The 17,917-nt window shown below is 30.7% G+C and overlaps 1 protein-coding gene across 1 annotated transcript; it reads left to right on the forward strand.

Moving 5' to 3' along the window:
* The first annotated feature begins 13,945 nt into the window (after nt 1-13,945).
* Nucleotides 13,946-14,884, forward strand: LOC107932731 (heterodimeric geranylgeranyl pyrophosphate synthase small subunit, chloroplastic). Its single transcript, XM_016864818.2, has one exon. It carries the CDS (start codon nt 13,946-13,948, stop codon nt 14,882-14,884), a length of 939 nt encoding a protein of 312 aa, XP_016720307.2.
* The last annotated feature ends 3,033 nt before the right edge of the window (nt 14,885-17,917 follow it).

Here is a 17,917-nt window from a genome sequence, read left to right on the forward strand (position 1 = left end):
TTACCAAATTAATTTTCCATTAATACGAGTTAAATACTATCATTTACTAAAACATGTCATGGCGTCCTTTAGATGGGCCTCCAAAGCCGAAAACATACTTCGAGACCAAACCAGAATTAAATCGAAATCACAGGGAATTTTTCGCAAAATCCCAAAGTTTTTTTTTGCTCAATATAACCCCTTTATAAATATCTAACATTCTCTGCAAATTTTAAAACCGAGACCAATCCAACCAACCAATTCATTTCAATCAATTTGATACCAAATTATACTACTATTATAATTATACTATTTAACATATTCATCATTCTTTACTTTAATGTATATTTCTTAAACAAGTCTTAGTATTTATATAATCATCAAACCTTATACATGCCATATAAATCAAAAAGAAATTTACAAAAGCTACCGGAGATAATCTGGATAGTGTGATCCTCTGTGTTGATTCGATCCTCCGTATACTTCCATGTCAATCTACAAGAGACATTGATTACACTCATGTAAGCTTATAGAAGCTTAGTAAGTTCATAGGCATAAAACATAAATCTTACCAAATATTTATACACTTATACAATATACACAATTATTAAGTTCACCTGTCAGCCACAGCCATTGGTGAGTTCCCTTGTATAAACTTACTAGTACTTATCCATTTCCTTTAATTCTTTTGGGCCCATTTATCACATATCATTCTTTAACCAAATTAGGGAATGGTTACGGAAAATTGAGTACTTCACTTTCACTTTGCCATAGAGTAACTATGGTCTTGCGTATGACCACTTATCACCTTTTGAAGTCATAGTCCTGCCACGTTCTTACACTGATCACATTTATCACTTGTTACTGATCAGATAAGTGTAGCTAAAACTACCACTTATCACTTATCACTTGTCGCTTGTCACTTATCACTGATCAGATAAGTGTAGCTGAGGCTACCACTTATCACTTGTCACTGATCAGAAGTACTCAAATCCAACATTCCGCTCAATTTAATCATTTATTCGATTTTCGTGTTGTTATTTTATTCTCTATTTATCAATAAATATATTTCATCATACATATTACGTTATATAATTCATAAAATTAACATATAATCATTAAACTTCAACCATATGAACTTACCTGGGTCGATTTGCAAAATTTGTGAAAGTTCAGGGACTAATCAGCTACTATTTCTTTTCCTCGACTTGCTTCGGGTTCTCGATCTATCATTGTAAAATCATTCACTTATCAGTATTGACTTCATCTTCAACCCGCTTATAAGTAATATTATCTATAATTTTATTATTTACTTATGTATATTCCAATGTTGTCCATCAGTGCCATAGTCACTAAATTATTTTTATCTTTAGGTACAGAACTCCAAATTAGGATCCGATAATTTTACCTGAAACTAGACTCATATATCTTCTTATCATAAAATTTTTAGAATTTTTGGTTTAGCCAATAAGTACAGTTTATTCTTTAAAGTCACCCTTGTTCTGCTGTCTAACAATTCCGACCCTTCTTCACTAAAAATTAATTATCTCTTCGTACAGAATTCGGATGATGTCCATGTTTGTTTCTATTGGAAATAGACTCATATATCTTCTTATCATAAAATTTTTAGAATTTTTGGTTTAGCCAATAAGTACAGTTTATTCTTTAAAGTCACCCTTGTTCTGCTGTCTAACAATTCCGACCCTTCTTCACTAAAAATTAATTATCTCTTCGTACAGAATTCGGATGATGTCCATGTTTGTTTCTATTGGAAATAGACTCATTAAGGATTTTAAAAATATAAATTTAATCCCCTAATTATTTTTATCCAATTTTTGATGATTTTCCAAAGTCAGAACAGGGGAACCCAAAATCATTCTGACATTGTCTCATAAAATCTATTATATCTCATGATCTACAATTCCGTTGCTTACACAGTTTCTTCTATGAGCAACTAGACTCAATAAGCTTTAATCTTTTTTTCATCTTCTAATTCGATTTTTACAATTTATGGTGATTTTTCAAAGTTAAACTACTGCTGCTGTCCAAAACTGTTTTAGTGCAAATGTTGATTTCGATTTTTGCCCCAAATTTCACAGTTCATACAATTCAGTCCTTGCTCAATTAATCCCTCAATGAAGCTAATTTTTCCCAATTAATGCTTTACCTAGACATTATAAGTTATTTCACAATTATTTAAATTCATAATTTCCACATAAAACCCTAACTTCAAACTCTTTCAACATTAGGTCCCAAACATTCACTTTCTATTCAATTCTTTCAATAAAATCAGCATATAAACAATTTAAAACTCTAATTCCATGCTAAATCATCATATACTTCCAACACATATTCATAAAAACTTCCAATTTCTTTCATAGAATCAAAAACTAATGAATTCAACAAGTGGACCTAGTTGTAAAAGTCATAAAAACACAAAAATTTCAAGAAATAATCAAGAATTGAACTTACTTGCAGTAAAAATATGAAAAACCAGATTAAGAAAACCCTTCTATGGTGTTTTTTCTAATGAGAATGCAGAAAAATAATGAGAATTCTAGATAATTCCACTTTAGTCCTAGTTTATTAAGTGAATTTTTGCAATATTCCAAATTTGCCCTTAATTCATCAATTTTCCTGCTGATTTCATACACCTTGCCGTCCAGCCCAAATAGACCTTGGGTCTATTTTCCTTTTAAACCCTCTTTCTTTTATCATTTAAGCTATTTAATCATTTCCCATAATTTTACATTTGTTACAATTTAATCCTTTTTATTCAATTAACTATCGAAACTTTAAAATTTCTTAACTAAACTTTAATACTAACTTATTAACACTCCATAAATATTTATAAAAATATTTATGGCTCGTTTTTAAATTTTAAAACTCTCGATATCTCATTTCCGATTCTAATTTTTAAAATTTTTATTTCTAGTACACTATTCGCTATTTCAAAAATTTTCCTAACTTCACACTTAACTTATATTCACTAAATTATTAATATTTTCTACTCATTTTTCGGATTTAGTGATCTCGAATAATTGTTCCGATACCACTGAAAATTTAGGCTATTACAAATTTTCTCGTTTTTCATTCGTGTTAGTTGCTTACTTCAGGTTTAACCCTACAAATATCTAATCACATTATCAATTTACACCACTAATGGCTGCGCATAGCTACTTCTAACTACAAAAGTGCTCCACAAATTTATAAAAGCTAAAAATGAAGTGAAAATTTTCTTCTCTCTTTGATTTGCAATTGACAAGAAGTATGTATAAGTCCTCTTCTGAATTTAGAAAACGACCAAATTGTCTTTCATTAATCGAGAAATTTCACACAACCGTCGCGACGCAAACGCAAATCCTTATTTGTCGCGACGTTGTCGTAATTTCTTATAATTTGTTGATTTCTTCAAACTCGATAAGCAAATTCGCAATGTTCTACTTGCTACTAACTCTTTTCAACCTATACATTAGGCTCAAATGAGATTAAAACATCCTAAACACTAAAAACAACTAAAATTAACTAAAAATAGAAAAATTAACAATTAAATTCTAAAACATAAAAAACAACATAAACATAGCAATTCTACTTGAAAGCAAGCACTAACCCAGAGTGCAATTAATCCAAATAATATAGCAAATAAGATGCTGTCATGGCCTACCAATTCTTTCTTTTAAAATTTTAATCTATATTACTTGTGAAGAAAAAATATAATCTTTATTTATTTAACTCATGGAATAAGTTATTAGATATTAATTCTTTTGGCCGATTGTGTCTTAGCTCGATTGACATCAGCGTTATTATCAATGCAGGAGGCATGAGTTCGAGTGCATTGAAACGCATTATCTTCCTAATTAAGGGTTGGGGAGGAGCTATGAGTAGTTCTAGATATTGTATCAAAAAGAGAACACATAAATTCTTTAGATAAAACAATACTAAATACACGATAGTTATTTATCATGGTTTTGTCATTAATTATGAGTTAGTGTAGAGTTGATTTGTGGCATCTACTCAATGAACAATATTATTAATATATACAAGTTACAGAAATAATAAATAGTACATATTAAAATCAAAATGTATAAAATACATTAAGAAAAAAGTTTTAGTTGAGTGGTAAATTTAAAGTTTTAATAATTTAATTGGCACGGGTTCAAGTCCCATCGTATGTATATTTTTTAATTGGTTTTGCTAAAATGAAAAGATTAAAATACCCTTGACTAATATAACTTTTTTTAATTACGAAAAGACATTTCCGTAATTTTTTGCCTGAGTTGGTGACTATGTTGAGGGTGACACCAATTTAGCCAGGGGCTTAATAAATAGTAAGTATGGATATACAACTGATGAAAATAATATATTGTGCATATTAAAACCAAAATGTATAAAAATACATTAAAATAATGCTTTGGAATTGGCAGAGGGTCAAATCCCACCATATGCATATTTTTTAATTGGTTTTTGTTAAAATGAAAATATTAAAATACCCTTAAATGATATAACCTTTTTAATTACGAAAGAATATTTTCGTAATTTCTTAACCGAGTTGGTGACTCGGTTGAGGGTGACACCAACTCAGTCAAGGGCTCAATACATAGTAAGTATAGATATAAAAGTGATGAAGATAATAAATTGTGCATATTAAAACCAAAATGTATAAAATATATTAAAATAGAGCTTTGGTTGAGTGATGAATTTAAAATTTTAATAATGTAAATGACATGGATTCAAATATCACTATATGCATATTTTTTAATTGGTTTTTGTTAAAATGAAAAGACTCAAATAACCTTGAATAATATAATTTTTTAATTACAAAATGAAAATTTCATAATTTTTTGACTGAATTGATGGCCAGATCAAGGGTGATATCAACTCAGTCAGTAGCTTAATAAATAATATAGATGTTCATCATGCATATTATTTGAATCAATACTCTCTTTGGGCTATTATTTAAATCAATACTCAATTTCTAAGATGAGGGTTCTTGTCAAGCACTCGTTTGGCACGGGTTCGAATTGTGTTATCCCCATCCCCTTCCCTTAATTTTATATTAAAAAGAGGGTTTTTTTGGGTAAACTACATTAATAGTCACCCAAATATGGTTTTTTTTGTCATTCAACTATAAAAAATTACAAAATAATCACCCAACTATGAAAAGTTGAAAAATGATCACCTAGCTATTCATTTTTTTCTTTTTTAATCATCCAACTATCTTAGATTTTTTGGTGTTTCCATTTTTACATTATCCAACTAGAAGCGGTGTCCATGAGTTGGGCCACGACTCCATTCCAAAATATTTTTCAAGCCCAGACACGCTAGCTTGTCCCACCCAAAAAGGCCATTTTACAATTAAAAATATTCATATAAGCCGATTGAGTATTAGCTTGATCGTCATAGGTATTATTGTCAATGCAGGAAGGAGTGTGCAGAAGCACATTATCCTTTTTTATATGGGTTAGGTGAGACTATAAGTAGTTCTAAACATTGTATAAAAAAAACAGATATAATCAGAACGTATAATAAAATTATTTAAAAAATTAATATTCATATAATTACTTTTAAAAGCTAACATTCAATATGTAATCACTTTTAAAATCTAAAATTTGAATTCATACTTTATAAAAAGTAACTAAGTATGAGTATTTAAGTATTATCTTATGATCAATTTTTCTTTTTGTTGATGTTGATACCCACCTTTTATATTGAAATACATTATCAAGGGTGAAGGGATGATGGCCTATTTGATTCACGTGATGCACGTGCTGCCAACTAACACTGTCGTACATGTTGGCATTTGGCACCGGCTTTATAAAATGAAATTTTATTTTTTTTGTATAATGACTCTTTTGGCCCTTTAACTTTACAAAAAAGTCATTTTAGTCATTCATTTAATTTTTCATCATTTTTATCCCTTAAACTTGATTTTTTTGTCAAATTACCGAAAAATAGATGAAAAAGTTAATGTTTTTTAACCTTGTTGATATGGCATACACGTAGATTGCCACGTGGATGACATGCCAACATTTAGTTTTATATATTTTTTAAAATTTAAATATTAATTAATGCTAACATGTTATCCATGTGTATCTCACGTTAGCAAATTAACAAACGTTAACTTTTCTATTAATTTTGGAGTGATTTGATAAAAAATACAAGTTTAAGGGTTAAAAGAGGTGAAAAATAATAAGAGGGCTAAAATGACGTTTATCTCGTAAAATTTGAGGATAAAAAAAGTCATTGTGCCTTTGTTTTTCAATAGATGAAATTTTATTCATTCCTTAAAACATATCATCATACTTAAAAAAATATTTAAAAAATAAAATTCTTTTGGTATAGTTAAAATACTCACAATTGACATAATTTTATATCTAGAAGATAAGTGGAAGATTTATTTGCAACATAAACATAAACCCTTTTACTATTTTATTGTTTATTATAAGGGCTTCTATCTTTTTCATTTACTAATTTAATCCCTATAGTTTTATAGTTTGTAACACCCAACAACCAATTTGGACGTTATGGCCGAATCTTGAGGAATTACATGAACTTGTTTAGAAACTCAAATGTAACTCTTAAAAATCAGATGATCTTAAAAACTTAGTTTTCGCAAACCTCTTTCTAGTTTTTAGAAAATTTGAGTTTTAAATTATTCATTTTATGGAAAATCGTTTAATTGATTACTTTGTTTTGCAGTGGAAATTTTAGAGTATTAAATTTTGAAAACCATGACTTTAATTTATGAAAACATATAATTTGCAGTTACGATAAAAAATATTAAAGTCTAACAAAAACAACTAAAACAAAAAATTAAATCTAAAATAGTTTATAGTCCAAAAAGTCCAGAATAGTTAAAAAAACGTAATTCGTCTTATTTATTAACAAGAATATCAATCCGAGTTCCCGCAAGCCGCCCAATCCTAAGTTTGCTGATCACTTAAGAAGATAAACATAATTGGGTGAGCTTACAAGCTCAATGTGCAACTCAGCCAATACAAATAGAACATATAACAAAATCATGGAAAATTCATAGTGTGAACAATTACAAATGCATGACATATCTCGCGATGCAATATGACAGACCGATTACAAATACAGATGCAATTACATATACATATACAGATCCTACCCCCATCTACTACACACTAGCTTCATCCATCCCTACACACCAATTAGGGTAATAAATATCCATCCAACCCCACACACCATAACAGTGAGCTTATGTCACTTTTCAGAATAGTGCAATCAAGCTACCATAAATTATGTGCTTATCTGCTGCCAAGCCACTGAAATAGATATGTGGTTTAAACCACTAGATAAGACTGATCATTAAACTTCCAACACTTCCTCCATCACATAATTATCCCACCCCAATGCATATGCAATTAATAACCAGATATCCAGATGCATACATTTCATACATGTTTTATGCATAAAAAAATGCTAGCATACTTTTAAAAGTTGCACATACAGAAGCAAAATTTCAAATTTCAAACATAAAGGTCATACATAACACATAACAGACCCTACAAAGCGGCTAACCTCGAAACGCACATCAAATACGATCTTAACTAATTTTTACTGAAAATCAGTCCACACGCCCGTATGGCCCACTTGACCCAACCCGTGTAGCCCACATGGCCCGGAACATGGTCATGTGGCATTGACAGTGAGTTTTTTAGCTTCACATCGTTTACTAATTTTCAGTATAGAAGGTACACACTTGGTCATTTTCGATGCCAACACAACAACGAGAATTCCAGAACCTAAAACGACATTAAGAATGTGAGAATTATCAGTGATATGCTAATTCCAAATCACTAACTTGGCTGCAAATGTTAAAATTTGGCCTTAATAACACTAATTAACCATTAACACAAAAATTTGATCACTTACCCAATTAGGACTGCAGCCCTACAAATCTCCTAATTCATTGACGGTAAATCACGCTCCTCACAATCTTCCCCTAACAGGATCAAATCAATTAGCCCATAAACCTACTTCCTTGCAATAAAACAACGTCATACTAACAACAAGACATACGAGACTTACAAAACCTCTACAATACCCACAACCAACACTAAAGATAGAACCAGGGCAAGACAAAGGCATGAGATGGCAAAAGGAAATCTTTATGAAAAGCAAAGAAAATTGGACTAACCAAGACTTAACATTTATATGCAACAAATTTGCAAATTTTAACAGTTCAAGTTTAAGTATTTACCAATGGTTGGACTACTTTCACTTTTTGTAAAACACGAGGATTAAATTTTAACAAATTAAAATAGAAAGATTAACTTTTAAGTTTCATAAAAGGGATTATATTCATAATTAGAGCAGTTTTAAATTGTTCTAATATCACTTTTCACATATGTGAGTCTTTAATAGTTAACCATCTCCATAATTACTATCCTCTATAACAACATTTCATTATAATAATCAAGTTTGTTGCAACTATACACAAATGGTTGTTTCATACTTACGAGTGTGTATTCTTTAACTTTGTAGTGTTTGTTGGGGTCGGGCTCAAACTCTCATTTGTAGACATCCATTTGAAGATCTAGGTTACCTCCGAAATTGAAAATATTCCTTTGAAAATATAGATTTAAAGTTGTCCCCACTAAATCTTTCCTCCAACATAGAAAATTCCTTGTGGAGGATTTATGTCCACCATGCTCTACTTCACAAGAAGATATCTAACATCTACTCAGGGATTGCTGTAACACCCCCAAACCTGGCCTAAACGCTATGGCCGAATCTGGCGGCATCACATGAGAGTGCTTTTTAGGAAAACCTTAGCAAGTTAAAAATCGTCCAATTTGTTATCTTTACTTAAGTCGTGAAATCTCTATTCCAAATATTAAGTGAAAACATTTCACTAATCGCGGAAGCTAAAACATCATTAATTCATAAATCAATGATTTAACAATTAAAAATCCCAAAACATATATTTAAATAAAGCAGCCAAAATAAAGTGTTACTCAAAAATCCTTAAGTGGTTACCATCAAGCCTTCCGTCACACCGATCTATCTACTGCTGGGGATTACCTAAATATATAAAATAAATAAATGGGTGAGTTTCGCAACTTAGTGTGTACATCCCCACAGTAGAACATGCATACAAACAGATAACAAAATATAGTTTTAGGGCTTCAGCCCATATCAGATGTAACATGCATAACAGAGTAAACCCACCAGCCCTGCACACCAACTCCGACCAACCCAACATATCATGTGGGGATAAAATTGACCTACCCATCCCTGCACACCATATATGGGGATATAATCGACCCATCCAACTCTACACACCATAAGGTGCCGCATCGCAGCATATATCATAAGTATGCAGCTTAGCTGCTAGATATCGGGCTTATGAAGCCCTTCTGATACCCTCTTCACTTCGTCAAACCCACCCCCATGCAATGCATCATACAAGTATGGCATACTATAATGCAGACAAACAGATCATAACTTTATTTACAGAACAGATCAGATAATCATGCTAAGTATATCATACGAGCACATACATCACAGAATTAAGAGTCTAGATAAGGCTTACCAACCCTACTACAGGTCACAGTCGACTTGGGCGACCCGTAAAATCTTACAGAACATTTTAACAAAATTGGACTTACACGCCAGTGTGCCCTACTCGTGTGGCCCACACGACCCAAATTGGCTTTGCCCGTGTGAATCTCACGGCCTGGCCCAGAATACCACACGCCCGTATGGTCTACCCGTGTGACCCACACGCCCGTGTGGTCCACCTGTGTGACCCATACGCCTGTGTGGCCTACACGGCCCTAATGGTCGAGCCTGTGCCTCTCACACGGTCTTGCCCGCTCACACTACCGTGTCCGTTGTGCCCATATAGCATGTGCACGGCTTGGCTCGTTAATCACACGTCCGTGTCTCGCGATGTAGGCTACCACACGGGTAGACTAGACGCCCGTGTGGTATCGATATGCCACTTTTCAACTTTCATCGAAACTCGTTTCCTGCGTAATTAGAGTACACACCTGATATCGATTTGAAGCTAACGCAATCCCGGGCACTCCAAAACTTATTATTGAACAGTATTTCACCCTTTTAATCACTTAATTCGAGTTACCAAGAAAACATACAAATCTCAAAAGTTAATGATAATGTTACCTTAAACGAAAAACGACGATTCCTCGCTGTTTAGAATATCGGTTAGTGATCCACAGAACCCTGATTATCTCCTAAACAGAAACCAATCTCTTAATAACCCAACATTTACTAAAACGAAATAAAACACATCTCCACACTTACCAAAAGCGCGTCTCTAAAGACAAAAGTAAAACTATCGAAAAGAGAGAAAACGGAAAGGAAGTAGTGTAAAGAACTTTCGGCAGCACAAGAGGGGATTTTTTGACAAAAAGAAAACAAAGAAAAAGAATGTGGAGAGGGAAAAAATAGAAGAGAAATTCGACTGGAAGAGTTCTTTTGGGGAACCTCTCAAAAAGATCTGATAAACCCTACCCTTTTTAGTGTTTTAGTTCACCTCCAATTCTATCACAGCCTTAGTGGCAAAAATAATGCCCAAACCAAGATTTGAACACAGGGCCTCTAGCATTAACCCTTGCCACTTAACCACTAGACTAGCAGGCCCATTCTGTTAAGTTTTTACCAATAATTTCTTTTACGTCCATTATTCGAAAGTCAGGCTTTATTTAAACAAAACCCAAAACTAGCCCAAGTTAAAGCTTGAACTTGAGACGTCCCAAACACACCCCAGAGTCCATAACATTTAAACCAACATAAAATTTTATGCCAAACCAACACAATACAAATGTTTAGATACCTCCATGCTCAACAATCACAAACACCGAATCTATAAAAATTTGGGGCGTTACAATTGCTAGGTTACTTGGAATATTTGGTGTTCCATTTCTGATTCTACCCAGGACCCCTCATTCGTGGTGTCAATTAGGATGACTAGCTTGTCGGTAACCTCTTTTCCAAGGTTTGGGCAAGCAAACCTAAAATCCCTTGGAATGACCGATTTGCTTTTACCCTCTGAGAGGTTTAGCTTACTCACAATGCTCTGTCATTGGAGATTATTGTCTTAAAGGATAGTTCCTTGATAGAGTTAATAGAAAAGAGTTACCCTATGTTAATCCAATGTCTTGGAAACCACCTTCAGTGGACTAGTTCAAACTTAACACTGATGGATCATCCATAGCTAATCTTGTTATAGTATGGGATATAGCTCTCGTTAGGAACCATTCTGATGGGTGGATAATTGGAGCTTCTTGACATATTCCAAAAGCCACCAATGTTGAGGCAAAACTATGGACATTGAAAGATGGGCTCTTAATGGTTAGGGATCTGAACATTACTCAACTTGAAATACAAGTGCATGCTACTACCATTATTTAATTTATGCCTACTGATAAAGTATCTAATATTTACTTTTCCATTTTGATTGATGAGTGCAGGATGCTCCTCCGCAATATAACTTCTAGGTCATTCAAGCACGTATTTTAGGAAGGAAACAAATATGCAAATGGTTATTCAATTTGACATTTATTCTAGTTACGTAGGACTCCTAACTAGTGATGTGCATAGTTGTATCATGTATCGAACAATATTTTAATTTCGATTTAATGATAACTAGTTCCTTTATTTGATCAAAAAAAGTTTGTTGTAAAACCATATTCTTTTGCTTTATTTTTACCTTCTATAACAATAACAATCATAACACAGTTTTTACTAAATTAGTTCTCTATAATAATCTTTTGTCTCAAATTTTAGTAAAATTGTTATATTCCTAAGTTAAATAAAAACAATAGATTTTAGTTAAGATGTTATTTCAATAATATGTTTAAATTTTACATAAAATTATATTAATTATATTTTATTAATTAAAATAATCTTTAATAAATAGAATTAAAATTTTAAATTTTATTAAAAAAAATCAAAATCAAAATCTAAATCTCAAATATTGTTATGGGTATATAACAATTATCTTTCCAACATCTAAAATTTTCATAGACAAATAAAACAGTTATAGAGAGAACTAACCGTATTATAGGTTGAAGAACAAATTAGTTTGTTTACTATAAAATAAATAATTTATTTTTTTACATTTAATTTGAAGTAAATGAATAAAACTTTTAGCTCATAAATTTTAGCCTCGAAAATTTGATTTATTGGCTTTTTAAGTGATGTAGAAAAAAAATAGATAAGATTCTGTGTTGGCCTCACCGAATCTAAAAAATCTTAATTTTTTGAACATACAAAGATAAAGGAGGCATTGCAATTACCGGAAATACAAGACCTACTAAAGGCACAAAAATAGAGGGAAAATTGCTGAAAATTGTCATAAAATGTATACCTCAATTTAATATTTCTACCTGTTATTGTTATATAATTTGTCTATTATACTAATTATATCTAAATACTAAGGGTGGATTTGGATGGGCGATTGTGTGCAGTGCAGTGCGTTTAACTTACTTTTTTGTCTCACACTACGGTATCGCTACAATATCTAATCTCATCTCCACCATTGTTTTTATACTAAATAAACTCACCACCCATTCAAACCCACCCTAAGTATATCTAATAGATATCTAATAAGTTTCAAACCCACCCTAAGTATATCTAATAGATATCTAATAAGTGCAAGGAATGTAGAATTAAATAAAAGGACTTGCTCATCTTTCTAAAGCAAATAAAATAGGTGTATGATAAGATAATTCACTTTCTTTATTATCTTACTGTATTCTTATTTTTACTTTCTTTATTAGTAAAAATCTGATCTAAGAACAAAGATTATTAGTAAAAATAGAATTTTCGAGAGATATAGAAAGATGTAAAACTTCATATTTCTATTCTGTTTTTTCTCTATTTAAATTATATATACATACGCAATAGAGGAAGATAAAATTCGTTTTATTTGTCTCTCCAAATTCGAATTTCATTTCATAAAAGGAAAAATTCGCTTTTTATCTCATTGCTAGAGGTTTACTCTTTAGTAATATCGAATAATAATAATTATCCACATAATTTGTTTTTCGACAATTCTATTTTTGTCACAAAGTCAAAGCCTATGGGCTTTGATTATGATAAACTAACTAACTACATTTTCACTACAAATAAAATAATTTCACTTAAACTCTACTTGATTAAATTTTGATTCAAAAGAAAAAAATCGTGGAGCTGAACTAACTCACTCATAACACATTTTAAAGGATCACGTGGTACGATTGGATCGAATAAACCCTTATGGAATAAATATTCAGCCGCCTATGAACCTTCCAATGTTGTTTTATTCAATGATTTTGTAATTTTTGTTAATTTGATTATTATTCTTTTTTTTTAGCTAAATTTAGCTATTAACTTTCAAAAAGAGTAAAATCATTTTTTAATAGAAATAATAATTTTTTTAACGATGTTGGCATGACAACCCGCATGGTAGGCTATATACATTATATTGACATGACACTATTTATTTTATATGTCATATCAACAAATAATTTAAAATTTAAAAAATAAATTTAAAAAATTAATACAAAATGCAGATGTATTGTCATCCGAGTTTTCATGTTTAAAAAATTAATTTTTTTAGTTACTATTTTCGTTAAAAAATAATTTAATTATTTTTAAAATTTGATGATCAAATTTAACTTTTTTTAAAGATCGAGAATCAAATTTAACTAAAAATAAATAAAAACTAAATCAACAAAAAGAAAATTAAAGTGATTATATTTAATTAGTCATTTATAAACGTGATCTTTCAGGATCTCACATGTCTAATAATTCCAAAATATAGATTATAAAATTAATTCTTAAGAGACAGTGAGAGCCTTATATAATTGACCTCAGCTTTCCTCAGCCTTGTATAATTGACCTCAGCTTTCCTCTTCTTCAACAACTCCCATTATATACCTTAAGGCAATAACATCACTTTCCTTCACATCCTCAAGCTTTTTCATTCATGGCGAAAGCTTTCTACCACATCAATGGCAACCCAATGTTTTATTTTCCCTCTAGACCAAATCCCAACCGTCCATTTCCTTTGCTTTTGTCTTATAACAAGCCTTTGAAGGTTACCATGTCATGCAACCAATCTTATTGGGCCTCTATAAACGAAGATATCGAAGCGCATCTCAAACAGGCTATCCCTATACGTGAACCGCTCTCTGTATTGGAGCCCATGCACCATTTAACGTTTGCTGCCCCACGGACCACCGCTTCGGCTTTATGCGTGGCGGCTTGTGAGTTGGTCGGTGGTAATCGTGATCGAGCTTTGCCAGCAGCGTCGACGATTCATCTCGTGTATGCGGCTTCGTTCACCCATGAGTATGTTCCACGGAGTGAAACCTCTAGGCCTATGTCCAAAATTCAACATGTGTATGGTCCAGGCATTGAGTTACAAATTGGTAATGCAATGATACCATTTGGGTTCGAGCTTTTGGCTAAATCCGATGATCCAGCCCGAAATGACTCTGATCGAATTCTACGTGTGATGGTTGAGATCACACGTGCGATTGGTTCGGAAGGAATGATTTACGGACAGTACGATGAAGTGGAATCTTATCAATCCGACAATAACAAGTCGAGCCACATCGAAGAAATCGAGCGTGTCTCCGAAAAATATGAAGGAACATTGTATGCTTGTGCGGGTGCTTGTGGAGCAATAATAGGAGAGGGATGTGAAGATGAAATAGAGAAAATGAGAAAGTATGGTTTATATATAGGGAAAATAGAGGGGATTATGAGTAGAATTGGAAGCAGTAGTGACAAGGATTTGATGGAAAAATTGGTGGAGGAGCTGAGAAATTTGGCTAACAATGAACTGAGAGGGTTCAATGAAGCAAAGGTGAAAGCAATATTCAACACACAATCTAGTCCATTTGATCTTTGTAAGCAATGATTAAAACGAGATATCCAAATGGTCCAAATCTAAGTAATATCCCAAAGCTAGTGCTTTCGTTGTAACTAAAAATATGTTCTAAAACATGTCCCTTTTTCACAAATGATGTCATAATTTAGAATAAGAAAAAAATTCAATAACTCGTTTGGTTGACATCTATTAATTAGTTTAATGGAAAGATATTTTGGAAGTGTCATCAGTCGAATATCGGACTCGCATCTTCTCCTCGGCAAAGAGAAATTTTACCATTCAACTATATTCGCATTTTTGCTCTTGATTCTTGGTACGAAAGAACATTTGGTCAGAGTTAGGACAAATACTTTCTTCAGTTCAAGGCGTTTTTTTATCAAATTCTACTACTAAACCAATTAACAATCCAAATTATATAACAATTGAAGTTGTATATGGGTTCCTCCTGTGTTTCTTTTATCTTTATCATAAAGTTTACCTCTTACTAATGAATTCATTAATTAATCTCTATTTTATTATTATAATAATATTAACGACGAGATTTATTATATTTTTTGTTTGTCCGCAAAAAAATTATAGTAGGTACGAATTCTCCTAATTTATATCTTACCATACGATTCATTATATAAATGGGCAAATGTTCTTTTCTATTATGGATAGCGATAGTATGGCCGATCATTGTGGGTATGATAGTAGATGCTCTGAAACAAGAAAACACGCCCGGCCTTGGGGTTGCTAGAGGTACGGCCATCTAGGGCCCAACGTTGAAAGGGGTCTAAATTTTTTTTTGAACTTTTAAAAGTAAAAAAAAAATTACCAACTTTTAAGGGGCTCCAAAATTATTTTTTTAGCTTTTAAGGGACCTAAAATTTTTTTCTTCAACTTTTAAGAAATCTAAAACCCCATTTTATTATTTTGTCTATAACCTCACAATATCAAGAACAGACATAATCGAAAACAACGTTGAATTCATGAAGGGGAGTGCCTTCACCCGCTTGATCTAGCTAACATTAAGTGACACCATCTTACCAATCTAGCTCTTATATATCATAGGACATGAGTTTAAATCTCACCAAAAGTAATTTATGAATTTGCACGGTGGGTGAGATATTCCTTTCTATAACTTTAACGCGGCTCTTAGTAAAGGTAAGAGACAAAGTTCAAGGCTAACTAAGTATATATATCCCCAACTTAAAATCAGATCTGTTGAAGGCTCCATCAACTTTCCACGAACAATATTTCAAAAATTTCTACCGAAAAATCTAAATTCTCCTAACAATAAGATATTTTAGTATAAATATATTTTTTTCAATGATGGGGGACAAAGTTTAATGTTTCTTGTGTGGATTCCATTAACTCAGCTTGAAATATGGTGTTAATAAAACACGTATGAGAATTATTTTGGATTCATTCTCGTACTCACATGACAACATGTGCATAGAGAAGTTCAATTTTGCAATTTAATCCTTCATTGTTTTGGCTTTTTGCAATTCAAGTTCATAAGTTCATACTACGTGTCATTTCCTCACTTAAACAATATGAAAGGAGCAGGTCTTTTATTGACTTTGGTTTGGATTCTAGGTCAAAATTTCCTTTTATCACTTAATTAAAGTTTGGGTTCTAATTATGGGTAATTATTTGATATATACGTACTCTAAAGTTTTTATTTTATAAATTGGTTAGAGATTTTGTTATTTAGGTTCCGTTTGTTTTATTAAAAATAGTTTTTGAAAAATATTTTTTACATTTTTTTTGTGTTTATTTCATGGAAAACAATTTGATCAATGAAAACTGACCTACAGGTTAACGGAAAATAAGTCTTTTTTCCTGTAAAATGACTTACCCTTTTGAAAAGCGTAAGTCATTTTCCTGAAAAAAAACTCCTTTATAATAATTTTATTTTTATATAAATGTTAACTTAAGTTAAGCTTAATAAAATTTTGTTTTTAAAATATTTAAAATTAATAAAATATTATAATTTTCAATATTATTAAATATACATATTTAGTTATCTATATTCAATCATATAATAAATATTAATATAATTTATTAAATAATACTTTATTTAATATTTCAATTTTATTTTAATAACAAAATTTAAAAATAATAATTTTAAATAATATTCTTCATATATTATTGAAAAATATTCAATATTTATATTTTAATAATAAATATTTATTCAATTATAAATATATTAATAATAAATGTTTTGTAGTATAAATGTTAAAATATGCTATAAGTCAACTCTTCACAAATTTGGAATTTAGTCTTTGTATTTTTATTTTCAAGAATTTAGTCTCTCTACTTTTCAAATTTGAAAATCAAGTCCAATTGTTAACATTGTTAATTTTTTTTTGCCAATTTTGTTGATATCACATTTTAAAATAAAAAATATTCAGTATTCATGTAACTAAAAAATGACGTTATAATAAACATGAATTTAACAAAATATTTTTAATAATGTTAACAGTTGAACCTAAATTTTGATATCTAAAATGTAGGACTAATCCAAAAATAAAAGTACATGGACTAAATTTCAAATTTACGAATAGTACAATAACTTATGACATATTTCAACCTAATATAAAAATATGAATATTTTAATTATATAAATACGAGTATTTCTTTAAATAATGCTTAGCTTCATTATCCCTTATAACTCTAATGTGTCAATATGTACTCTCATATATGTAATATAAGTAATTTAAATTAAATTTTAATTAAGCATTATTTTTTATTAAGTTTATATATGACATTGATTATTACAAAATATTTTCTTATTATAAAATAAATTTTAATTGTTAAAAAGAAATTGCACTCTAATATTTTATAACAAATATATTTATGTCATGTTTGTTTTACAAAGAACAATATAAAATATAAATTTACGATATAAAATAAATTCAATTGAACAGTGAAAAGATAAGAAAATCTCAAATGTATGTTTATTTCATTGAAAACAATTTTTATGAAATATTTTCTAATATTTTCAGGAAACCTGTCAAACAATAGAAAATATTTTATACAGATTCATTCAAACAGTAGAAAATATTAGCTTTTTCG

The sequence above is a fragment of the Gossypium hirsutum genome, chromosome A04, assembly GCF_007990345.1.
Source record: "Gossypium hirsutum isolate 1008001.06 chromosome A04, Gossypium_hirsutum_v2.1, whole genome shotgun sequence".
NCBI lineage: Eukaryota > Viridiplantae > Streptophyta > Magnoliopsida > Malvales > Malvaceae > Gossypium > Gossypium hirsutum.

Bases quoted from the DNA above. Each gene is read 5' to 3' on its own strand.
- LOC107932731 (XM_016864818.2), top strand. From the start codon at position 13,946: ATGGCGAAAGCTTTCTACCACATCAATGGCAACCCAATGTTTTATTTT.